We start from the raw sequence: 24,769 nt of genomic DNA, 5'->3' as shown, positions 1-24,769 counted from the left end.
TAACAGACCAAAATTAAAAATAATTAAATAATAATTTTTAATGACATGGCACTCAACCATTGGTTGTAATTTAATTATTTAAAATAATTTTAAACCCACCCATTATCCACCCATTTTAACTAAACCCACCCATTACTTTCCCATTCATTTTTCCCTTATTACCCTTCTCTCTCCTAGAGCGAGGGAAGAAGATGCCAGAAATTATGGATACGACAGGCACGTATAAGCCTCACAATCTTGGACGAGGTTGTCCCTCTAATAATCGAATCATCCACAACCACAACTCTTTTCCCCTCCAACACTGCCCTAACTGGTGAGAGCTTGAGTTTCACTCCGAAATCCCTAACCTTCTGTGATGGTTCGATGAACGTCCTACCAACATAGTGCGACCTTATCAAACCTTGTTGAAATGGAACCCCTGCATCTTCTTCCCTCACTCTAGGAGAGAGAAGGGTAATAAGGGAAAAATGAATGGGAAAGTAATGGGTGGGTTTAGTTAAAATGGGTGGGTTTAAAATTATTTTAAATAATTAAATTATAACCAATGGTTGAGTGTCACGTTAAAAATTATTATTTAATTATTTTTAATTTTGGCCTGTTAATGAAGGGGTAAATTTGGACCCAAAGGTGGATGTGAAGGGTATTTGGGGGCCAATAGGTGGATGGAGGGTAATTGTGTACCATTTTCAATACTTTGAGGGTATTTTAGGCCCTTTTCCGTTATATTTTTTAAGGAGCAATTATGCAAACTATAGCTATAACATACATTTTTATCTTATTTAATTAATTTTCGCATTTTATAAAGGCATAATACATATATTGAATTCTAAACTTGGCTTCAAATTTTAACTTTGACCTCCAACTTTCATAATACACAAAAGACACTTTAATTATCCAATTTTTAAATAAATAAACACGTGACTCCTACATGGCAGAATATACATAGGGCACCACGTAGGACAAAAAATAACATATAAAATAATATGTAGGACATATTGTCTACTTGTTTAACTTTATACAAATTTAAGTTTTTATTTATGCACATCCAAAATTGAAGGGCATAAATATAATTTAAAGCTAAATTAAAGGATACATTTATTTATTATATCTTTTATAAACTTGATATGAAATGATATTTTAGAAAAAGGACAAATACACTACCAATACCGTTGCGTTTCAACCACCATGACCCCGCTGAGTATCACCCTTATCCCTTCCTCCACCGTGCCTCCGACGCCCCTGAAACCTCCGCCGTCGGTGAAACAACCGCCGCCTACGCCGCCGATCGAAGCAAAGTTTTTCAGCCGTAGAAACGCCGTCGTTTGGCTCTCACTCATTGCTCCTCTAACTCATCCTGCCTCCGCTTTTTCCTTCGGCATATGTACTTACTTATCTCGAGTTTTTTTTTTTAGTTGAAATTAAACGTAGTCTAACTGAATTGTTTTGGTTTGCGAAAATGTTCTCAGCAGGACCAAAAGAATGGCTGAGAGATCAGAAGAAGAAGACTGCGAAGTACCTTTTGGCTCCAATCGAGGCTTCTAGAAACATCCTCCGATATGCTAATCTCTTACTTAGTAATAATATACTGTGTATTTTGAAATAACCTCTTTTTTTTTTTATTTATAATACTGTTATGGTGAAATGAATTAGTTGCTTTGTTTTGACAGCTAGAACTGAACCGGAGTTTGGTGAAAAGGAACTTGAAGAAGTTCAGAGCTTATTGAGATCTGCTGCAAGGGATTGTGTGCCTGAAGAGAGGAATTCCTTCGTTCAGTTTCAATCAAAATCAGGAGTTGAGGTTTGAGTTTTGACTTATGATTGAATCATAATTTACCAGCTTCTTGTTGATCTGATGGAATTTTTAATGACATTTTAACAAGTGAGTACTTATTTGAGTTAAATTGCTAATGTACTTATTTCTAAGCCAAATGCACTAGTGCTAAGCATAGCCAGTCTCGAGAGGGTGTGGTAGGTTGATGGATAATGCAAAAATAATCAACAACGAAAAATGATGTAATTATGGAATTGAATTGAGTTGCATTTATACCGTATACGGATGATTCATATGCCCGATCTCAATTGTTGTAGTTGATTGATTGAGTGTATAAGTGGTGTGGACATGTTACTAGTTTCTATTACATGAATATATATATTCTAGATTTTGTTCTATGGTAATGCAATTTTTTAGAGTGGCGTGTTACATAGGGAGACGAGAAGCTGTGGAAACAAAAGTAAATATTTAAGCAAAAAAGAGTAGTTATGGTTCACTCTATTTTTTGGTTCTTATATCTTTTTGACCTATGTGTGTGTTGTTTGTAACTCATATGAAAAATTCCTAATTCTCAGGTTTGCACGTTCCAGCTGGTTGTGAAAAATGCTTCTTCTTTGCTTCCTGACAAGGACCCGGTAAAGTTAGCAGCTGAAGCCAAACTTATCGATCTCATAAGGTAGCCAGTAAAACTTGTTGTGACCGATTTATCTTGTATGTCGAGCTATAAACACTTCAAGAAGTAGGTTGATCTCTGTACATTTAAGGTGGAAGTTGTCTTAGCTGTTCATTAGCCGATGTTCTAGAAAATGTTTTTGTTATAGTAGCTAGGTTTTTGTCCACATATCGAAGCAACTAATCTTACCTTCAATACCTGCTGGTGGCTAAAAAATCTGGGTTGGGAAATTTCATATTACGTGTTACCATAGAACTATCCTTATTAGGTACTGATTTAGTTTCTAAAAGGATATGGAAAGAGCGTACATTCATTGCCTGTTTTCCATATTTCACGTGCTCTGGAGACATTAAAATTCGGTCTTGAGTTATCACAATGACTCATCTATGCATGCATGTGTTGGAGGGATTTGACATAAATTATTTGTCACAATGCTTTCTGTATTTCTTGTGGGTGCAGGTCTTTTGCTTCTCTCAGTGACATGGCAAATGAATTTGATGTGCAAGTTGCTTCTAATAGGTATAATTAGTGATATGCAACAATTTCTATTTGTACTCTTCTCAAAACATATGTTGATTTATTTGAAGCAAAATTTTACATTTTATATGACTGATAAACATGATAACAAGCTAGATATTTCATGTTTGATTCATCCCTTGCCTTTTGATCATACCGTCTTATGGCATGAACATGCTATTTTTTTTTAAACAGACAAAAGGTTGCAAATGCTCTCATGGATACAGTGACCTGTCTGGACAACTTTGAGCAAGGCGTCAAGGAATGCCTTGAAGTTTGATTATCCTTATTCAAGTCAAAGAAGGAACAGGATGAATTTGGCATTTGCCAATTCGGCAGATGTTTTTATCCTTCACTTTTGGGACGGGCAAAAAGGAAAACTTCAATAGGTTGTATCATACATTTAATGTTAAATATTATTCTTTTATTGTTTTGATTTTCTCCTGTTAACTTCTCTTTACTTCAGTCGCTATTAGTTATAGTTAGCAGACCTATCTTCACTTTCTTTGAAATTACTGCAGTAATCTTGGATTCAAGTATGACAGTAGCACTAGCTGCTAAGTTGTATACTATGCAAAGAACATGCTTTTCGTGCAGCCAATAGTTCACTCTCACAAAACTTCTCTGTTTCTTAGTCACCATTTGGTCATACCATACCGCCTGTATTGCTCAGATCTTCCAAAAGTGCCGTCACACCTGACACCATTTTTGGAGAATCTGACACGGTTGCAGTAGCATTTTTGGGGGATTTGAGCAACACAGCATACCACACAAAGGACGTTTTCATTGTGTGTTTTGTATATAATTCAAGCCTTAGAAGCATGTGAAGGAACAAGGCCTGGGATAATTCTTGTCTGAGTCCTTCGATCAAGCCCTTCTATAACAAGTGCTTTCAGGTAGAAGGTTTTGATTATCTATTACGATTATGTTTCTAATATTAAATATCTCTGCACCTCCATTCATTTATCAAAGTCTAGTACTTACGGGCTCAAGTGAACTTGCCTATGTAAATATGAAAAATGGGCAAGTAACCGCAAAAAGTATGAATCTCTTTAGGTGTTCATGCCTGCTCCTGTTCGCGCTCTTTTTGTCGTGTGAGCCTTGAAAGTATCCGAAGCAGGCAATCAGCATTAATTCCTTTAACTAGATTCCTTTTTCCAGAAATAGATAAAACTTTCTTTGTGGAGAAATGCAATAGGCTCTAAAAGAAGGTAAAATAGTACTATATTACTTTTTGACTCTTGCAGAAGTTAAAAGTTGGAGGGGGTATGACGGGGCTGAAATATGATGAACTTGTTTAAGAGTTACCTAGATCTTGAAAAGATAAAAAGTGTACTAGTCATAGCTTAAACGATATTGTTGCCAGTATAACTAATGTGGAACGATGACAGTAACAATCAACGAGTAGGTGCTTCTAAGCTCTAACAGCAAGTTAGACTTTATTGGTGAACCATTCTTATAATATTCACAAAATAGTCTTGTTTGGTGGTTCTCCAGAAGCCTGAAGCAAATACAACCTACAACATGGGGTTCCATCTGGGTGAGTTTGAAGTGACCTGGGCAAGTTGCGCAACTTGTTGAACAAATTTAGTGGGTCATGCAACAACCCGAAATGTGCATCTGGGTCACCAATTTGAGAAAGTTTAACATCAGAAAATCCTAGTGATGGCAATAACTCATCAGGATAGTCGCTATAGAAATGGAAATTTGAGCTGGACATTGTGGTTGATTGCTTGTTCATGAAGTCCGCTAAGAGTACTGTATGAGCAGAGGTACAGTTATTTGCTATAATCTTTAGTACTTCCATTGCATTTGAGTGAGAAAGATAGTAGAGAATTCCCTCTAATACCCACACTGTATTCGTATTTAGATTTAAGCCTGATTCTTGAAGCTTTTCAAGCCAGTTCTTTTCTCTCAGGTCCGCTGCCACTCTGTTCAATGATTTTGCCATCATTAGTTGGTGCTTTTGTTCATCTGTTGTTTCTGTTGCTGCCTCTACAATAGTGGTTTTCATCTGCAAGACCTCTGGAAAATCAACCTCAAACATGTTGCTGTCTTTCAAGCAACTCAAGCGATATGCCCTTGTATCCATACCTGCAGATAAAGAACAGACATCATTGGTTTACTCTGTAACATTTTTTGCTAAATGGAATCAACTAGCTTCCGAGGGGTGAGCAATAAAAATGCTAGGTGAAATATGAGGAGTCTCTTGTGGTGGACAATCTATGTCCATTCAGTGTTCAATCTCCATGTTGAGCACATAACTCAGAGGAATTAAATTACATTCCGCTTATCATCTTTTATCCAAACATAGTCATAGTTGCTCCTAAATGGAACGACTGTTTTTTCACTGAAAGACTATATGTCACTTCACAAGATCAGCATGTTGCAGTTGATGGCTAGTATTTTGGGGATTCAAAGCTGGAATGTTGTTGCATCCTGGTAATGTTTAGTTTGGTATATGTATCTAGAAGATGAAAACTTTTGCAGAATACAAAAACTAAGCCTCAGTCCCACACAAGTTGGGGTCGCATAAACGGGTGAGTGGACATTTGATCAGTTCAGTGACTGACTACTAATAATGAGCATATGCATAAGTGATATCAGTATATTGTCACAATTCGATTAGTAAGTTCATTAATTTGTTGTTACGAAGCAGTGTTGAATGACACCCTTACTAAAGTCTGTCTCCGCCCCACTGACTACTATTTACCAAAGATAAACTAGTCAATTTGTCATTAAATATACATTCATTTTAGTGTCACAGGGTATATACAGCACAAGAGATCATGTGGGAACATCACCTACCTGCTCCAAGAATGACAACTTGTGCTCCTCCGCCATCAAAAGAAGTAAGAGCTGCTTCAATTCCCTTATCAAACCATAGTGTCCTTACTGCAATGATAACTCCAGAAATCTCTTTAGCATTGTTGAGGATATCTTTCTTAATCTTCTCATACAATTTTTTCAGGTACGTCTCCCCTGCAAGTAACTCTGCTAGTGGATCATGGATCACATGTTTCCATAGCGCCCTTCCAGCTGCAGTTTGACATGCTGATTGTCTCAAAGAATCCCAATCATGTTCGACAGCTGAATGAACTTCTCTGATGGTTTCAGTGTACAAAGAATCAGGTAGTATAAAATCAGGCAAGCTACCATTTTCTTGATTAGACATTATTATACTGATTTTTAGTGACTACTAATAGAAGAGAAGAACTAAAGGGATAAGCCATGCAATATATACAACAGAAATAAAAGAGTACTGTTGTAGAGGAAAAAGAATTGTCATTAAGGATAAGGAAAGACAGCCACACACACAACCAATGTCTCAGAAAAGTTATTCAATCATATCCAGCTATTCTCTGTGTTAAGTAAATTAAAGGAAGGTAATGAAGCAGGCCACGACTACCATCAATTTTCATCCCTTTGTCCTACTACTCTTTGATTCTTTCCCCCCCTCTTAACTGTATCTTTAAAAGGTTAGCAATTTTTTTATCCAAAAGTAGCATAAAAAGAACCCCACATGTTAGGATGAGAACAACTCAAAGATACTTTTAACATGATGTGATATTCTCCAAAAAACCTTTAACCATTCATTTCGTACACGGACTACATTGTCATGGAATTATAGTCCTTGGACTAGTTTATCCCATCGTGGAGGTCTGTGTGTTAGATAAGGTGGGATATCCAACATTAAGCATGAGATTAGATTTATACTGTATTTGGTTGACGATATAAATTGTATGTAGCTTATTTCTCTCGTCGTATTTGATGTGGTCCACGGGCTTCCTCTTATACGTTTGCAGGTACGGATAGTAAACCAACTTGCAAATGGGTAAAGGAGTAACTTGCCCCCATTTCACTCCGTCATCTCTATACTCGTCTTATCGAATCATCAGTTTTGGTACCAATTTTCATTGTGATATTTTGTTCATGCACCTAACACCACCATCAAAGAGAAGGTACATCTCAACAACTGGCACATCCACATCCACTACCTTAATTATGGCTCAATTATATATCTATCTATACATGTATTATATGTGTGTGTATATATTAAACACATATTTATATTATTAACCATAGGCCTAGGAAGTCAGCACAGTGTATCCACTTGATGTTATCCACCATATGTGGTTTATTAAGAAAGATGTGGTCCAATTATTTTTTGTTACTTATGAACAAGTACTTATTTGTTGCCTTTGGTTGCCAGATGGAAAAATTGTTTTTTTAATGTGTCTTTGATAGGTTATCTATTTTTGTACATTGTGAGATAGCTCCATTGTTGGGTGTTAGATGTTTGATTTGGATAAGGTTCTTGGAACCTTATGAATTTACTTGGTCTTTTTCTCAATAACATGTGCACCTTATGATAAGTTAACATTTTTGCATTGGCATGATCTGCACTCCGACCACCATGACCTCATATTTATAGTTTAATATACATATATACTCACATTTGAATCCTGGCACACCTTGATTAGTTTCACGGAATATCAGATAACTATGTCCATCAATGCTTGAACAAGTGGTATAATTTTTTTAGTGTTTTTTGTCTATATTCGAATATGAACCTGAGAAATCATGGTTCTTTATCACTTCACATTATATCATACTCTTGGATGCATTTCTGTATTTTTTTAATTAGACGATTTAATAATCACACAAATATTATAACATGTTTAATATCACAAATTTGACTTCAGCAGGTATGTATGACTTCCGACTTTGGACGTGCACAATAGTTATTTAAATTTGTATAAAATTAAACAAGTAAACATAGACATCCTACACGGCATAATATATGTAAGACATCAGTACATCAAGTAAGACATAAAATTATCATGTAGGATGTCACGTAAGATAGATGTTTTTATTTGTTCAATGTTATACAAGTTTAACTGACTATATATATACACCCATAGTTGAGGATATAAATATCAGCTAAAGTTAATTTGTATTCATGTATTATGCCTAATAAACACTTGCTCACATTTGATATATATTTACGTGCCAAACATCTCATCTATAATAATTATTTATAATAAAATAAGAAGAACATCGCATTTATACGAATCATATGCCCATAAATAGTTTAGTCTTTTTGAGTCCCATTGAAGCATGTTCTAAATTAAATTTTGATTTTATCATCAAAAACATTGATAGTGACCAACTAATACTCCGCTACGAGGAAGAAGAATCCAGTTTTAACTTAGCTTAGTGCTCATTTAGCTAGCGTTTGGCCATAGATATTCAAATATTTTTGGCAAATATTATTTGGATGAAAATTTGGGTGAAATTTTACCATGTGTTTGGCCATAGAATTTGAGAAACATATTTTATTTTTTTAAGAAATATGATTTATACCCATAAGTTTTTAAAACTATCAAACTAACCATAAATTTGTATTACATAGCACAATAGAAATCTCATGTAACAAGATTTATGACTTCCGCAACAAATCAACAAGAATCATTACAATAAATATTCGTATAGTGAAAAGGTCTTGGTACAAATCATGGTAATGAAAATACAACTAATATAAATTTGGGGGAAAAAAGAGAAGAAAACAAAAGGAAATAAATATTGCAATCACTGAAGAACCTATGCTTTCTCATCTGAAAAGTTCAACCTATTCTTTAATATAATCATCTCACATTTTATGAACAATCTCTTCTCGATGAGCTTGCATTTCCGAATCAGATGATCGAGAAGATGAAGCAATGTTGTCACCCTGAGCCAATAGTTCGTCACTTTCATCAACAACCATATTATCATTTTCATATTCATTGAATATTCCATCAACTACTTTGGCGTTCACGTAAAAAATTATGCAATACAGCGCAAGCAATTACTATTTTTACTTTCATGTCACATTCATAGTTGTTCATGCCTTGTCTTAGTATTCTGAATCTACTTTTCCACGCATCAAAAGTTCTTTCAATTACATTGCGCAGAGAAGCATGTCTATAGTTAAAGAGCTCTTTTTCATTCTTAGGCTCTCTTTCACTTCCTTGGTAGTCCTGCAAATGATAGCGCATTCCTTTGAATGGAGCTAAAAATCCTCTTGTGTTCCGTAGACCAACATCAACAACGTAATATTTATCTACCAAAATAAAATAAATGTAATTCATGTTTTATTTAGTAGCTAGTTCATTAAGACTAAATAATGTTGGCAGATGGGTAGCTAATTGAATTGGGGTTGGTGTCAATAAATATATTATTTTTGTAAAATAAAAAGTTAAGGGTAAAAATTGAATTTCTAAAACTTTCCAAATAATGAAATTTGGCCCAAATACTAGTTTTTCCTAGTATTTGGGAATTTGAAAAATTTGCCAAAAAAATTTGTCAAATAATAAAAAAGTATATGGACAAACAAAATTTGCCAAATTTTTTTCCAAGTTTTACTTGCAAAATTTATGGCCAAACGGGCCCTATATATATCTTTACCTCGAATATCCATTTCAAACACATATCTCATTTTTCATAGAATGGTTATGAAAATTCATCAAAAACACTAAGCGTATAAGTATTATACGTGTCAACTGTCATTTGTCACATGAAGTGTGAATATATTGATAACGTATAAAGCTGAGTAGATATTTTATTTTTTTTTGGTGTGATTTAAACGTGACAATTAACGAAAATTTATTAACAAGTCAAAAGAACAAATAAACTTTATTTTTTTTATGGAATAAAGTATTTCGATATTAAAAGTTAAAAATACTTATCTTCTTTAATAGTTTAATTATCATTTCTACTGTATAATAATGATTAATGACTATATTTACAATTGCAACCTTTATATGTATTAAAATAAACACCAAATTCCAAGTACAATATTATAAGAACTCATACAGTTATTTCATTAACAAAAACAACTTTTTACATTTTGTTTTTATTTTTATTAAATTGTCTAAAATAAAGGATTGGTAACTAAGTTATTTTTTGGATCTTAATAAGGAAATATTGAAGCTCTTGCATTTAGAATATTTTTATATTTCATATTATATGACATAATATAGTATGACAAACTCATAATTCCTTAAACAAAAATAATATATCTGATATTATAAATAAGAGAATTAATAGAAAAAAAATATTGATACCGATCAATCTCATATTCGAAGAGTTGCTCATGCTTTTGAAATATCTTAAAAATATTAGTTAACAACTCTTAAATAAAAATAATTGAGAACATTTCTACTTTACTTCAACCCTAAGTATCATTTTAGTTCTTGCGAGTTACGATACATATATGAATACTCATATAAGATCAAACACTAATATCACAAATAACATGTATAGCGAAAATTTATTTTTTAACAATAAATTGGAACACTAGAATTGTAATAGACAGTACGAAAGAATTTCATTTGTGGACTTGTATTTAGTAGTCAAGGAAATGAATCGATAATTATGATGTTTCATGTTCAAATCAAAACAGTTATACCACAATCAATGTGGTGGACATCCAATAACTTTGCTCGAAGAAGATAAAATGACTATCTTTGATAAATCATTGGCTTAAATAGAAAATACTAGAGAAACGAATAATAACAACAACAAACGTGATAACCAAAGAAAAAAAAACAAACAAATATGTAAAGTTGAAGGAATACGATACTAAGAGAGTATCAGTAATAATAATAAGAAGATTAAAACACGTTTAATTATTTACTAATCTTCTATTTTAATTTGGGATCTCAATATTATCGAAGAAATTAGAATCATATCTCATATAAACTGTAAGTGTATCATATTTTATTACTTATATTTAAAATTATATTTTCGATAAACTGCGAGCAAGTGTGTGAAGTAACTGATAAATCTACTGTTAAAGAAACAAAAAAGCTTTTTAGCAATCGGAAGAAACAAAGGGACTACTCATTTAATTAGTCAATCCCAATAATATTCTGGGAATAATTGTTTTTCATCACATTGGTCATGCACCTATGCTAATTAAATTGATTTTTAAAGAGATATGGGGGAGAGAAAAAGACAAAAAGTTCTTGAATTGAAAAAAAAAAATCACTATAAATAATTTTGTAAGTTAGGTAGCTTGAATGATTTTGGGTTCTTGATTAAAAAACAAATCTAAAAGTTTAAAATTCCCAAAAAAATCAAATCTTTTTCCAAGTTTTCAAATTTTCTTTGAACTTGGGGAAAAGAAAATGGCAGATGTGCCTTGTTGTGGAACAGAATTTTTTGTGTTTATTTTGGTTATTATAGGATTAGTGTTGTTTGCTGGTTTGATGGCTGGTCTTACACTTGGTCTTATGTCTCTTGGACTTGTCGACCTTGAAGTTCTCAGCAAATCTGGTCGTCCACAAGATCGTATTCATGCCTGTAAGTTTTATTATGAAGAATATGGTAAAGATTGATGATTTGGGGTTTATTAGAAAGTGCTAAAGTTTGCTGCTTTGGGGTTTATTAGGAAGTGCTAAAGATTGATGATTTGGGGTTTATTAGGAAGTGCTAAAGTTTGCTGATTTGGGTTTTATTAGGAAGTGCTAAAGTTTGCTGATTTGGGTTTTATTAGGAAGTGCTAAAGTTTGCTGATTTGGGTTTTATTAGAAAGTGCTTAAGATTGCTGCTTTGGGGTTTATTAGGAAGAGCTAAAGTTTGCTGATTTGGGTTTTTAGTTATCTGTTTGTGTTTAATGGAAGTTTGATGTGTTATCCTTTATTTTTGCTAGGGGTAGAGTTAATTAGAGGCTGTGAAAAAATCATATGGTATATACAAGGTCAAAAAGCCTTTTTTATGTGTATATTGTAGATGATGAACTGCTTGGTGAATTTCCTGTGTTTGCTAATGTTGATGAGTAGTTTTGATTGACCAATGTCTACCTGCTACCTTTGTAACTTTGGTGTAAAGTTGTAAACTTTTCTATATGATCAATTTTTGGAGTTAAATTTCCTCTTGCTAATTCTATGCACTAGTCAGGTTTTTACTTTAAGATTGTTCATATGGGTAAATGAATGTTTAGAATTGGCTGTCCCAAAACATATTTTTCGAAAGAAACAAAAAGGTTGAATCTTGATTTATGCAGGAGGGTTATAAATCATGAATAAGTAAAAGAGAGTGAATTTGGGCCTTGGAAACTGAATAAACTGTTTAGCAATAAGCTTGATGTGGTAGCTTTTGTTGTGGTTGAAATGCAATGCAATAAAGTAAGGAAATGGTGTATTGATTATATACACGAACAAGGTAATTGAATAGTTGAAGAACTAAGAGAAAGAGGTACATGATTCTTGTCATACCTGGAATGGACAAATGAGAAAGTTAAGTCAGTTCTCATATCATGATTCTACAATTGATGCAATAATCACTGATGTTGTAATAAAGCTTATACTGTGATAAGTTAGAAAAGAAGCAGTGTTGTGACACAATATGAGTTGTAGAATGTTCGCTTGCATCGGCTTCTTAAAGATTTCTTCCTTTCTTTGACAGCTAAAATACTTCCAGTCGTAAAAAACCAACACCTTTTGCTTTGTACACTCTTGATCGGCAACTCTTTAGCAATGGAGGTTTGTGTGCCAGTACTTATTTGGCAATAGTTGTCCTTTTATTACACGTGCTTACTTATTTATTACTTCTCTCCTTTTCCTTTGTAGTCTCTTCCAATTTTCTTGGACAAGCTTGTACCTTCATGGGCAGCTGTACTGGTATCTGTGACACTGATTCTCATGTTTGGAGAGGTGTCTATTCTACTCATCAACTTAATATTTCAGCTTGTTAGCTATTGCATTTGCTCGTCTCTTGTTCTGTAACTAGGCTTTGTTGCTTTTATATTTGTAGATAATTCCTCAAGCAATCTGTACTCGCTATGGATTGACTGTTGGAGCTACTGTGGCACCTCTTGTTCAGCTTCTTCTCTGGTTATTCTTCCCCATTGCTTATCCAATTAGTAAGGTATAAAGCACAACAATCACATCCTATAGTTTACTTCTTATAGCTATTAAGTTTCCATGTTTTGCTACCAGAGAGAGAAATGCTTCACCAGCTTTAATTTTGGTTGCCACTGTGTCACGATACAAGTCAAATGACAGGGCTTAAGAAATAAAACTTAATGAATCCACTAATAGCTCATAAGATTGTTCTGGACTCGTATACACTTTGGCGATTAATTTGTATGCGCTTTTCCTTTCTGTAAGCTTGGGAAAAAATGGAAAGAAGGCAACATCAAGTTGAATGGAGAAGTTCATATAAATGCTATTCTGCATTTATATATATCTACTTGGTTATAGTCATAATATCAGAGTTACTCCATTTTCTCACTCTATTTATTTTTCATTTTTATTGTAAGTGAGAAACTATCATGCTTATAATCAGATATGTAGAATATGCATCATTTTATTTATTAATTTACAGAACAGTCATCTTAAGTATTTGAAAGAAAACGCCAAAACCTCATGAAGCAAATTGAGAGAATTTCTCTGTGCTACTTTCTGTTGTGAAGGATCTTATTATCAGCTTGATAAAGAAAAAGGGATCTTAACTTCATCCTTGGTTTTGCTTTTAGGTCTTGGATTGGATGTTAGGTAAGGGGCACGCTGCCCTTCTGCGAAGAGCTGAGCTCAAAACTTTTGTGGATTTCCATGGCAATGAGGTAATGTTTCACTAGTTCTCGATTTTTGTTGCTGATCTAAGCACATGTAAAATATCTTTAGACATGCAATATTTGTATATATGCATGAACACTGTTGCTTACACAAACAAATTCATCTCACCAAGATAAGGTGCTATAGCTGAACCTTGTTTCCAAATTCGTTCTGTTTATTTTTCTGTATGCCTCAGCTTGTTTGCTTCTTATTGCTATGACAGGCTGGAAAAGGAGGGGATTTGACACATGATGAAACAACAATAATTGCTGGAGCACTGGAGTTGACAGAAAAAACTGCAAAAGATGCGATGACTCCAATATCAAAAGCTTTTTCTCTTGATCTGGACGGAACACTTAACTTGTGGGTTAATAAGTTGCTGTTCAATTTGATTTCAAGCTTTCATGAATTTTTTATGTTCTATAACACGTCTATCTCCCTTTCTCTCTCTCCATCATGCAGGGAAACACTAAATGCTATAATGACAATGGGGCATAGCAGAGTTCCTGTTTACTACAGAAAGTCGACAAATATTATAGGACTAATTTTGGTAATAATGTTTCATCCATGCTGAACTCAATTTTTACCTTGTTGTGGATTCACTTATTTTGTTGAAGTTTAATTGTCAACATCATTTATCAAGAGTTCTTGTTTCTTTTGCTGTGTTACTTCTGCAAGTATGTGTATCTGTAACTTACTGACATTGTGTTCCATGCTCTCTGTATGTGTCTTCAAATATTTTGCGGGCAGGTTAAAAATCTTTTGGCGGTTCACTCAGAGGAAAATTCAGTTCCCCTGAGGAAAATGTTGATAAGAAAAATTCCGAGGTAAAGATAACTGCAGCAGTTCTTCCCTTACCTAAATGTTTATGTTTATAACCAGTCAATTAACTATGCCCCAAGCTCACCTAAACAGAACTTATTGGTTCAAGGGCAACATTTATGGGATACTCAGAAAAAGAAAGTAAAGCTAATTTAAACAATTGAATTATAATTGCATCAATGTTTTTGTGATGGGCCACTCCCACATCAGTACTACTATGTGCTGAGATAGGGTTCATATAGCTATCCTTGGGCTCTCCCTGCGTGCCCATCATGCCTTGGATGGTGACGCCAGTAAGGCAGTGTTTGTCCAGGGATAGTATTGCCTAGCGCGCCATTGTCAAGGATGACGGATGCGGAGCATGGTGATTTGTTATGGTCCAGTCCCATATTGATACTACTATGTGCTGAGGTGGGGTTATATAGCCTTGGGCTCCCCCACCTCAATAACTAGCTTTCGGGATGTGGTTCTCCCTGGGTTTTAGGGGTTTACATAGCCTTGGGCTACCCCACTTCAATAACTAGCTTTGGGGGTGTGGTTCTCCCTGGGTTGTAACAGTTTTCTGCACTTCACTATTGTACCATGGTTTCTTTATGACCTTATAACTTTACAGGTTAGCATCCATTTTGCCTTAGTTGCTATGATATATAATCTCATGTTATGTTTAAGAAATTCAGCTCCCATTCGCTGATGCTATGTAGTCTCTTTTCTAAACACAACAATTTAAAGGTTACTGAAACTAACTGACCGAAGGTGCCATGGGTTAGCAATTGGTTTAGCTTCCACCATGGCCTTTTCACTTGTAGAATTCATCTTCATCTAACTAGTAGGGGAAGTAGTTGATTTCGTCTCATATAGTTCATGCGTCATGGTTTTACACGTCAAGCTTCATTTCAATATTTATTTATCATCTCCAATAGAAGGCTATCAGACTTCTATTATAGCCTTCTGACTGATCCAATTATCCTTCTGTGCTTTCTCTACACAAGATAACTTCCTGTAGCTATCCAAGTAACGAATCCTAAGGTTCTGAATTCTGATTATTGTGAAGTACTTCCTAGATATCCACGATCTTTTCATAGATCTGCAGTTTAGATTGTACAAACTGTAATATGAGTGACACATTTGTAGAGGAAAAACAATTTACAGCTGAATTAAGATAATAGTTAGCATGCAATGCTCTTATTCTAAGCTAATTGTACAGCATTGGTATTTTTTCAGGGTTTCTGAAAACATGCCTCTGTATGACATTTTGAATGAGTTTCAGAAGGGCCATAGCCACATTGCTGTTGTATATAAAGATCTGAACGAGACGAAAGATATGCCTGTGAATGATAAAGGTCTGAAACCTTGAACTAGTCTTGGCTCTACCACGTGGCTACTTATCCTAGTTTTTCTGTTAAAACATTATTGCGAGCCTTAAACGTCTTTGCTCCGCATATCCAGTTTAATTTCTTATTCATTTTGTGCTAAATGTGCTTCTAATCAACTCTCTCCAAGTCCTTCATACCTTGTAATTACCTCTATTTCAGAAAATGAAGCAAACAGATCTTCAGTGATTTAACTTGACAGTTTTCTATTAAATTTGTGAAATTACGATTTGGCCAACTTTAAGTGTTGTATGAACTGATAATTGCAGATGGTGATAGCGCAACACCAAAATCCAACTCGCATGACATTAAGACTGCATTACATAAGGCTGATGATGACCAAGTCCCAAAGAAATCTCCTCCCCCTACTCCTGCTTTCAAGAAGAGGCACAAAGGTTGCTCATTTTGTATTTTGGATTTGGAAAACACTCCAATACCAGAGATCCCTTCCAATCAAGAAGTTGTTGGTGTTATTACTATGGAAGATGTCATTGAGGAGCTTCTTCAGGTGCTTAAGATTCTGACTTTCATTAATATTTGTTTGTCCTTTTTGTGGTATTGTTTTTATTGTAGACCCCCCCCCCCACCTCCAACCCAGAGAGAGGAGTATGTACAACACATTTTTACTCTGTTACATTTATGCACTTCCATATCATTCTTAGAGAATCTATCCAAACCTCTCTGTGTATTACTTTCTTATTTTGCATTTCTTTACGGCAGGAGGAGATATTGGATGAAACCGATGAATATGTCAACATTCATAACAGGTATTGTCTGTCTAATTTGTTCTAGCATTGGCATGTAAAACTCTTTTAGCTAAAGAACTAGTTCTATGCTACTTCAATACTATTAAAGATCAGTCTTAATCTATTGCTGCCCCTCCTAAAGAAAATAGGAGGGAAGGAGAGCGACTGAGCATGTGGTAAGGTTTTCTCCCCTTTGTTGGGATTGTGAAGGTGTTGTTGCACACTTGCACTTGACAATATTTGCCTCTGTCCTTAGAAAGGGTTAGTTTTGTCAAAGGCTCATTTAAGCGCGTTTAAGCCCTGGGTCTCAGAATAGCTCAAGGAGTGCGCTTTGGTGCAGGCAAAACACTTAGGCGTACACCTCATTGACCATGAGTTCTATCTTGAAGGCGAGTGGTACTAAACAACAAGATATAATTGACAATTAAGTGTACTACTAGTTGCTGAGGAAAACATTATGAATGAATCTGTTACTTTCTTGAGTTACATATATATTTCGCCTTCATTGCACCTTCTTTTACTAAAGCCCAGGGCGCTTAAAGCCTCATTAGACCGGGAGGCTGGAGTGCTCGTATAGCTTGTCCGCTTTACAAGATTGTGAATTGATCAGTTGTGTGTCTGATGGGATTGTAATCATCAACTCACTCTTTTCAGGATAAAGGTGAACATGAATTCTTCACAAGATTTTTCAGCTGAACAGAATTCCTCAACTCAGCTGCTCCAGGCCCTCTGACTGTTCAGTCACTATCTTTTAAGACTTCTCAATAGCTACCTCAAGTATAGCAACATGTTAAATGTATAGTTTCTCTATTCTAGCATATCCTAATTCTAGTATTTTTGTATTACTATTTAAACTTAGATTAGACTGGTCCCGTAGAGCGCGAATTCGGGTAGATAGTATAGCCCTATATACAGAGGAATAGGCTGCAAATTCAACAAGAAAGAAATTTGGTTTGGATTGTAAAATTGTAATGCAGTGTATTGCTAGAGTTTTCAGACATACAAAGTTCATTTACTGGAATCTCATCAGTATCATGTGTGTTATTTATGTCTCAAGAACTTAATTTTCTTGCAATATTATTAGGGCCCTTGTACCTCGGGGCAAAGTTTACGTACACACTACTCTTCAAAACTCTCTTGTGGAGTTACACCGAGTTTGTTGTTGAAATAAGTGGTATCTTTTATCCTAATTAACATGAAGTTTTTAAATGACTTCATTTTTATGGGTAACTCTTGCCAAATTATTCTTTAGTTAGCCATAATTACCAAAATACTTCATTTATTAAACTTTTCAGATATAGTAAATGATTAAAGTAAACACTTAATGAAAATTTTGAACAAATTTTCGCATTATATTTATAAGATAAAATTGGAACGAACAATTTAATACTCTTAAATAAAGTAAATTAAGTCAAAATGTTATAAACATATCTTTATTTCCAATTTTTATTTTTCGATGTCCAATAAAGACATATGAGAGATTTTATTAATTTTTCAATAAGTCTCTCAATGGGATTCAAATTTGTGAAATATTGTCCACTTGAATAAGAATCGAAAAATATGACTCATTTTGATAATAGACTCGAATTAGAAAAATATGAGCATAAAAATCTCAAAAAATTCAAAGCCAATTTCTGATATTATGTAAATCTCTTACCGAAATTCAAACTTTATAATATAATCAAATCCAAACAAGGATCGAAAATTAATAAGCTTAAACTAAAAATCTTATAAAAAATCAGTTTCGATATACTAAGCTCTCGTTCTCCAACTCCTTTTCTCTTTTAAATATATATACAGTGACAGCTCTTCTTAAATCCAAAAACAGAAATTTTTTGAAATCTACTAATAAATCTTGACTTTTACTTTAACTTTCTTTAGTTAGAACATCACTTCACTGTCAATTCTCTCTTGAGCTGCCAAGATTCTTGTTTTGGGGTAAAAAAAGATTGTTGCTTTTGTTGTTTATATGGAATTCTGATTTCTGGGTATGTCTCAGATTTTTGTTTGAGTTAGAAATGAGGAAGCACAACATAGCTTTAACAAGATTTGGAAGAAAGGTAAAAGGTTCATATCAATCTTATGGTCTTGGTGTTAAGTTAGCTGCAGTAGTAATTTTGGGTCTTTGTTTTGTATTCATTTGGTCTGTGTTTTCACCTTCTTCTTATTCAGTAGCCTATCAAAGGGACACTTTTGATGATATTAGAGAACCTATTTCATCTGCAAATAGGAAAAAGGTTACATCTTTAGTTCCTTCAACTAAGAAAGAACAACCCCATAATAAGAAACTGAAACATAGATCAAGTTCTGGTGAGAAAAAGAAGAGGGTTGATAGGTCTTCTTTGCCTTCAAAATCTGGTGGTTGGCATAAGAATGATAAAAGTGGAGTTGATAGGAAGAGAAAAGGTGAGGATCTGAAGTTACCCAAAAAGGTTGATAAGGTGAAGGAACAAGAATTGGAAGGATCTGAAACTGATGTGTTGGAGAAGGAGAATGAGGAAGACAAAATAGGAAATGATAAGCAAGAAGAAGAGAAAAAAGTAGTTGAAGTTAAAGAGAATGAGAAAGAAAAAACAGAAAATAATAGTAAACAAGAAGGAGAAGGAGTGGATGGTGAAGAGAATGAGAAAGAGGAAATAGAAAGTAATAAAGAAGAAGAAGGAGAAGGAGAAGGAGAAGGAGAAGCAGAAGGAGAAGGAACAGTAGATGGTAATGAAGGTAATGGTGAAATAGCTAATACTGAGGAATTGGATCAAGAGGCTGCTGAGAAAGTGGAGGATGAGGATGAGAAAGCTAAAGATAATGGGAAGAAGAACAAGAATTTAGGACCATTATTTGATCCAAAAGCACATTATACTTGGAATTTATGTAGCACTAGGAGCAAGCACAATTACATTCCTTGCATTGACTTTGAAAGTGCCAGTGGAAAGTTGCAGAATTATCGGCATCACGAAAGAAGTTGTCCTAAAGCACCTCAAATGTGTCTTGTTCCCCTTCCTCCTGGTGGTTATGAGACTCCAGTAAGCTGGCCTGAGAGTAAGTCAAAGGTATGAGAATCAAGCTCATCTTCAGTAAATTCAGCTTTATCTGTTCTTTCTTATATTAAGTTCATAATATTTACAGATACATTATAAAAATGTGGCACACCCGAAACTAGAGGCATATGTTAAGAAAGGGAGCTGGGTGGTGGAGTCTGGAGATCATCTCATTTTTCCGACGGACCAATCTATACCCAAAGGTGGAATTCAACACTACCTAGATTTCATAGAAGAGGTGAGTCCCTTTTATTGACTCTTTGTTTGTTTCTCTAGCATTTGCAGTGCTGAAAGGTCTAAGGATTGTCTATGAATCTTCATAACTCATATGTATATATTTCCTTCGCATCAAAATACAAAGACTATAAATGGTCCATCTTAATTCTCTGCGTAGAGTTACTATTGTCTTAAAAGATTACCTAGCATTTCTCACTTCCCATATAGTGGACCATATACAAGCTGGGGTGGAGTTCCACCATTTCTTCTGCTTTCCCCTACATCCCAACTTTTTCAGCATTTCACTAATTCAATTGTGGACTCTGGCATGAGTTAATTCAAACCAGTCATGCTTGAAAATCTGCCAAAGCTGATCAGTAATGTAAAAATAGATGGCTATTATTTTCTGCATTCTCCTGACACACGAAGCATCTTGAGCTGCTTTACTCTTGTATTATGATCTCTTCCTTTGTAGAGAAGAGGAAAGATGACTTGTCTTCACCACACAGTGATGCTGGTGCCATTTCTGGTTGTAGTTGATTTGAAATTGGTTAACTCCTTGTTAATTATCTTTCTCTTACTGAAGTTGCTAGATTCAAACACTAGGTGTATGCCTGGCTGATTTGAAATAATACTGCTAACTGTAGCATGATTATTTACTTATTGAGTTGTCAGTTGAATGCTACTTGCAAAGTCTCTCCTTGTGTTTGATGTGTGAATTGATATTGGAGATTGGTAGATGGTACCAGACATTGAATGGGGGAAGAATATCCGTGTTGTGCTGGATATTGGATGTGAAGATTCAAGCTTTGGGGCTTCTCTACTTGAAAAAGATGTGTTAACACTTACTCTAGGCTTAAAAGATGACCTTGTGGATCTAGCACAAGTTGCACTTGAGCGTGGTTTTCCAGCAGTAGTTACCCCATTCGGAACTCGGAGGCTTCCCTTTCCTAGTGGTGTCTTTGATACTATTCACTGTAATGATTGCCATGCATCTTGGCATTCTAATGGTTAGTGTTAAGTTATTGCTAGAGATTTCTTTTTCTGTGATATCAGGAGATTTAATTAAGTTTACTTTCAGGGGGAAAGCATCTTATAGAGATGAACAGAATTTTGAGGCCTGGAGGTTATTTTATTTTGTCTTCAAAGCACAGTAGCATTGAAGTTGAAGAAGGTTTGTCCTCTAGTTGTGTTGAAGGAAAACGGCTTCTGTTTTTCTTCTTTCTTTGATGAAACTAGCTATTTTTTACACTTTTGCACGTTTTAGTCTAATGAATAAATACTTTCCTGAACAATGACAATTCCTTTAGCGGACCTTATCTTCCTACAGAAAAAAAATTCAGCAGTGGACACTTGCCCTCCACTGTCATGGATATAACAAAATCATCCCTTGTAATTTCTCAGTCAATGTCAAGCTTCTTGTTCTTGCTAATAAGGACTACTGATATTCTCATACACTCCCAAATGATCTGCTACAGAATTCATGTTATTTTTACTAAAGAAGCTCTTGATTTGGATGGATGGATGGATCATTTTTTGGCTTGTAGCTTGAAATTGTCTTGCATTGTTATCAAGTCGTTTTCCTTTGTGAAACTTGAAAGACGAGCTATCATTTTGATTTAATCCTTTATAAGATATTCAATTTTGCGTGCTTTACTTTTCTTTTCAGCATGTATTTTCGAATGCCTTTATGTGAAGTACTCATGCTCATAAAATCAACCTTCTTCTCCAGGTATGTCCACGTTGACAGCATCAATCTGTTGGAACATCCTCGCTGATAAAACTGATGAAATCAGTGATATCAGGATTAAGTTATACCAAAAACCACAAGCAAATGACATATACCAATTGAGAAGGAAAAAAGTTCCACCTCTATGCAAAGCAAATGAGAACCCAGATGCATCCTGGTGAGTTGGAAAAGCTTGTGTTATTATACTTGTTCTCTTTTGCTCTTTTCGGTCAATTTGCATTTCCTTTGCACATACTTCCGCTACTGTGCATGTGCGAGTAATCTTGGGAAAATAAGTGCACAACTCCATCATTGTATGTCATCACACAAATAAGCTACACTTCTCTCAGAAGTGGTAGAATAATCATGATTTATGATAAACCTTAGAGTCAAAGACACATTAGTTCTAAAATTGTCATGCTTCTTTCTTTATCCTCTCAAATGTTAAATTCCAATTACCTTGTCTGCAACAGGTATGTGCCGATTAAATCTTGCTTGCACACAATTCCTGAATCCATAGAACAACGAGGAACCGAATGGCCTGAGGAGTGGCCAAAGAGACTTGAAACTTATCCCGAATGGATGAACAATAGAGAGAAATTGATCGCAGACAGTGAGCACTGGAAAGCTATTGTTGACCATTCTTATTTAGTTGGCTTGGGTATTGAATGGTCCCAAATTCGGAATGTAATGGATATGAAAGCCATCAATGGAGGGTAAGCCCCTAGCTTTGGTTAATCTGATGTTCGAGGCTCAAACATTAAAATGTTATTGGCTCTCCCTCTTCTTTTAATTGTAATTTTGTGCCTCGGCAACTGAGAAAAATATACACAGATTTGCAGCAGCTCTTGCACAGCAGAAGGTGTGGGTGATGAATGTTATTCCTGTACATGCACCAAACACCCTTCCCGTAATCTTTGAAAGAGGACTTATTGGTGTGTACCACGATTGGTGTGAGGCTTTTGGTACTTATCCAAGATCATACGACCTTCTACATGCAGATCATCTCTTCTCAAGGCTTAAGAACAGGTTACATGACCTTTTCTCCTTTATTTGCTCCTCTGTTTCAGTTTTCCCCTCATAAAACATATGGATGATCCTGTCTTTCTTTATTATGAATCAAGACGAAAAGTCGGATGTACTTGTTCAGTTCAGGTCTACTTATGGTCATTCTTCTATCTGAAAAAAAAAATAATATTGTTTTAAAAAGGTGACTCATAGTCCGTTTTCGAGTATTATTAATCCAGTCGGTGTGTATAAGAACGAACAGCTTCCACCTCTTTTTGGGCTATATTCCCTTGTTTTCTCCCATACCCCTTTCAGCAAGGGTTTTGAAAAATCTTCTTCCGACCTCTGGAGGTGGTCTGTAAAGTTTGAAACTTTCCATTTCCAGACTTCAAATTTTTTTCATAGCTAATTAAGTGGTTCATTCACTGCAGGTGCAAGCACCCCATTGTGATTGTGGTTGAGATGGACCGTATATTACGGCCTGGTGGCTGGGGAATCATACGTGACAAGGTCGAAATACTTGATCCATTAGAGAAAATATTGAGAAGCTTGCACTGGGAGATACGAATGACTTTCGCCAAAGATAAGGAAGGCATCCTTTGTGCTCAAAAGACAATGTGGAGACCTTGATGAATGCTTAGAGGCAAGTCATCTGATTATTTGAACTACAGATTCCAGTCATTTTCCTGCTGGTTATCTATACAATATTATCTATACACAGTGCCATTCTTGCCAACAATTGTGTTCCCTGTTCACATATTGCAAAAGAAATAGTCGTGGATCCAGAATTTAGACGTCGTGAGTATTGAGTTCGGAAATGTATACAAAGATTTAATTCATTGTTGGATCATCGCTGAAAGGAAAGTATTTTCCAACAATTAGTGTGCAATATTCTGCTTTCTCTAACTTACCTTATACAATGTCTATTTATATTGAATTATTTAATATTTACTGATGAAGGGAAGGGAAGGGTAGGGTATATAGTACTCCCTCCGTCCGATTTTATGTGGCAATTTTTTCGTATTTCGAGATTCAAACACCGAACGTAAGATCCTTTTAATATTTTGAATTATGACTTATAATATTTTTTACGTGATTTATCATATATTATTATAAGTGGGAAGCTCTTGTAATTAAACATAAAATAAAATAAAAATAAAATTTTCAAACATTATAAACAATCATATGCAGTGGAAAAGAAAAACAAACCAATATTATTTTATATCCCTGCAATTTCATCACAAAATAAACTACCTTAACATAAACCCCCAAAATAATCCAACTAATTACTTGTTAAATTCAATTTTAAGATTAATTGTTAAATTCAATTTCCTAAAATTTATGAGTATAAAATATATTAGTACGATTTTAGGGAAGAAAAGAGGGTAGGGAAATTAGTTAATGAGTATAAAAAGAAATAGTAATTCTTTTCTTTTGTTTTTTCAAAAAGCGAACATTTATTTTTAGTATATAAAATGATTTATTTTTAATAACAGATTTGAAGAATAGAAATGAGGAACTTTCTTCCTTTGTCTATATAGCTTCTGTTGAATCAAATTTCTTGGCTTTCCCTAATCATAGTTTGATGGATGATTATGTAAATAATTTTCCCTTATTTTGTTGAGATGTCCAGACAAGTCGTTATTGCGATTCAAATGTGTCTGCAAGAACTGATACGTCCTTATCAAAACCCCTGATCTCGTTCAACAAGACAAGACATCTTGGATTTCAATATTCGCGCTTGCAAAATGGGGCAGCATTTGGTGATGCACGAATCCATTCCTGGAGGCACATTTAAATCGCAACAACGATTTGACAAAACACCTCAACAAAATCTCCGTCACTATATCCTCAGGAAAAATAGCTACACAATCATCCATCAAACTATGATTGAGGAAAGCCAAGAAATTGGATTCAACAGAAGCAATTTTGCTTCCTTAAATAGACAAGGAAGAAAGTTCCCCATTCCTATCCATCAAATCTGTTACCATAAATTTTTTTTTTGGTCTCCATTCAGTGTACGGAGTCAGCATTGAATCTCCGATTAAAATAAATTATTTTATTAACCTCGATATACTAAAAATAAATATCCACTTTTAAAAAAAGGAAAGAGTTATTAATTTTTCCAACCTGAAAAAAAAAAGAAAAATTATAATTTTTCCAAACAAGATAGTAATCATTTACTTGCATTATTTTCCAGTCAAATCTTAAATTAGTCAATCTAAAATTAGAGATTATGACATTATATTTATGTAATTTTTTCATCTTTTTAGCCAGTC

General features: G+C 34.6%; 4 protein-coding genes across 6 annotated transcripts; 3 read left to right on the top strand and 1 right to left on the bottom strand.

The window, feature by feature from the left end:
* Window positions 1-1,128: 1,128 nt before the first annotated feature.
* On the top strand, window positions 1,129-7,194 carry LOC107017786. Of its 3 annotated transcripts, none has more exons than XM_015218050.2 (11): window positions 1,129-1,381; window positions 1,467-1,574; window positions 1,668-1,798; window positions 2,347-2,447; window positions 2,904-2,963; window positions 3,156-3,856; window positions 4,458-4,732; window positions 4,879-5,500; window positions 5,728-5,812; window positions 5,932-6,092; window positions 6,767-7,194. In XM_015218050.2, exons 1-6 carry the CDS (start codon window positions 1,186-1,188, stop codon window positions 3,238-3,240), a joined length of 681 nt encoding a protein of 226 aa, XP_015073536.1. In that variant the 5' UTR covers window positions 1,129-1,185; the 3' UTR covers window positions 3,241-3,856; window positions 4,458-4,732; window positions 4,879-5,500; window positions 5,728-5,812; window positions 5,932-6,092; window positions 6,767-7,194. The 3 variants fall into 3 exon arrangements, 2 of the variants coding, with proteins under 2 accessions (XP_015073536.1, XP_015073535.1); XM_015218049.2 differs by having other exon boundaries at window positions 5,720-5,812; XR_003577751.1 differs by having other exon boundaries at window positions 1,147-1,381; window positions 1,651-1,798; window positions 5,720-5,812.
* Window positions 4,276-6,267, bottom strand: LOC107017785 (putative S-adenosyl-L-methionine-dependent methyltransferase Mb0746c). The gene is made up of 2 exons (XM_015218047.2): window positions 5,769-6,267; window positions 4,276-5,054 (listed from the first exon to the last, which is right to left on the bottom strand). Exons 1-2 carry the CDS (start codon window positions 6,133-6,135, stop codon window positions 4,426-4,428), a joined length of 996 nt encoding a protein of 331 aa, XP_015073533.1. The 5' UTR covers window positions 6,136-6,267; the 3' UTR covers window positions 4,276-4,425.
* Window positions 7,195-10,869: 3,675 nt separating the features above from the next.
* LOC107017059 (DUF21 domain-containing protein At1g47330) lies at window positions 10,870-17,550 on the top strand. The gene is made up of 12 exons (XM_027916656.1): window positions 10,870-11,309; window positions 12,414-12,490; window positions 12,578-12,661; window positions 12,762-12,875; window positions 13,486-13,572; window positions 13,788-13,927; window positions 14,027-14,114; window positions 14,315-14,391; window positions 15,608-15,726; window positions 16,026-16,264; window positions 16,477-16,523; window positions 17,157-17,550. The coding sequence occupies exons 1-12, from the start codon at window positions 11,135-11,137 to the stop codon at window positions 17,233-17,235; spliced, it is 1,326 nt and encodes a 441-aa protein (XP_027772457.1). The 5' UTR covers window positions 10,870-11,134; the 3' UTR covers window positions 17,236-17,550.
* Window positions 17,551-18,313: 763 nt separating this feature from the next.
* LOC114076931 (probable methyltransferase PMT28) lies at window positions 18,314-23,435 on the top strand. The gene is made up of 8 exons (XM_027916655.1): window positions 18,314-19,549; window positions 19,626-19,775; window positions 20,493-20,763; window positions 20,835-20,927; window positions 21,486-21,660; window positions 21,956-22,198; window positions 22,317-22,511; window positions 22,922-23,435. The coding sequence occupies exons 1-8, from the start codon at window positions 18,521-18,523 to the stop codon at window positions 23,118-23,120; spliced, it is 2,355 nt and encodes a 784-aa protein (XP_027772456.1). The 5' UTR covers window positions 18,314-18,520; the 3' UTR covers window positions 23,121-23,435.
* Window positions 23,436-24,769: the final 1,334 nt, after the last annotated feature.

Source organism: Solanum pennellii, chromosome 4 (genome assembly GCF_001406875.1).
Source record: "Solanum pennellii chromosome 4, SPENNV200".
NCBI lineage: Eukaryota > Viridiplantae > Streptophyta > Magnoliopsida > Solanales > Solanaceae > Solanum > Solanum pennellii.
The sequence above is the reverse complement of the archived record's forward strand: the minus strand, read 5'-3'. Positions and strand labels throughout refer to the sequence as shown.

Excerpts from the sequence above, each read along its gene's own strand:
- LOC107017059 (XM_027916656.1), top strand. The coding sequence starts at position 11,135 with ATGGCAGATGTGCCTTGTTGTGGAACAGAATTTTTTGTGTTTATTTTG. Across the intron at positions 11,310-12,413 it reads ACAAGATCGTATTCATGCCT|CTAAAATACTTCCAGTCGTA; the intron begins GTAAGTTTTATT and ends TTTCTTTGACAG. Across the intron at positions 16,265-16,476 it reads TCATTGAGGAGCTTCTTCAG|GAGGAGATATTGGATGAAAC; the intron begins GTGCTTAAGATT and ends TCTTTACGGCAG.
- LOC114076931 (XM_027916655.1), top strand. The coding sequence starts at position 18,521 with ATGAGGAAGCACAACATAGCTTTAACAAGATTTGGAAGAAAGGTAAAA. Across the intron at positions 20,764-20,834 it reads TGCATCTTGGCATTCTAATG|GGGGAAAGCATCTTATAGAG; the intron begins GTTAGTGTTAAG and ends GTTTACTTTCAG. Across the intron at positions 20,928-21,485 it reads TAGCATTGAAGTTGAAGAAG|GTATGTCCACGTTGACAGCA; the intron begins GTTTGTCCTCTA and ends CTTCTTCTCCAG.
- LOC107017786 (XM_015218050.2), top strand. The coding sequence starts at position 1,186 with ATGACCCCGCTGAGTATCACCCTTATCCCTTCCTCCACCGTGCCTCCG. Across the intron at positions 1,575-1,667 it reads ATATGCTAATCTCTTACTTA|CTAGAACTGAACCGGAGTTT; the intron begins GTAATAATATAC and ends TTGTTTTGACAG. Across the intron at positions 2,964-3,155 it reads GTGCAAGTTGCTTCTAATAG|ACAAAAGGTTGCAAATGCTC; the intron begins GTATAATTAGTG and ends TTTTTTAAACAG.
- LOC107017785 (XM_015218047.2), bottom strand. The coding sequence starts at position 6,135 with ATGTCTAATCAAGAAAATGGTAGCTTGCCTGATTTTATACTACCTGAT. Across the intron at positions 5,055-5,768 it reads AGTTGTCATTCTTGGAGCAG|GTATGGATACAAGGGCATAT; the intron begins GTAGGTGATGTT and ends CTTTATCTGCAG.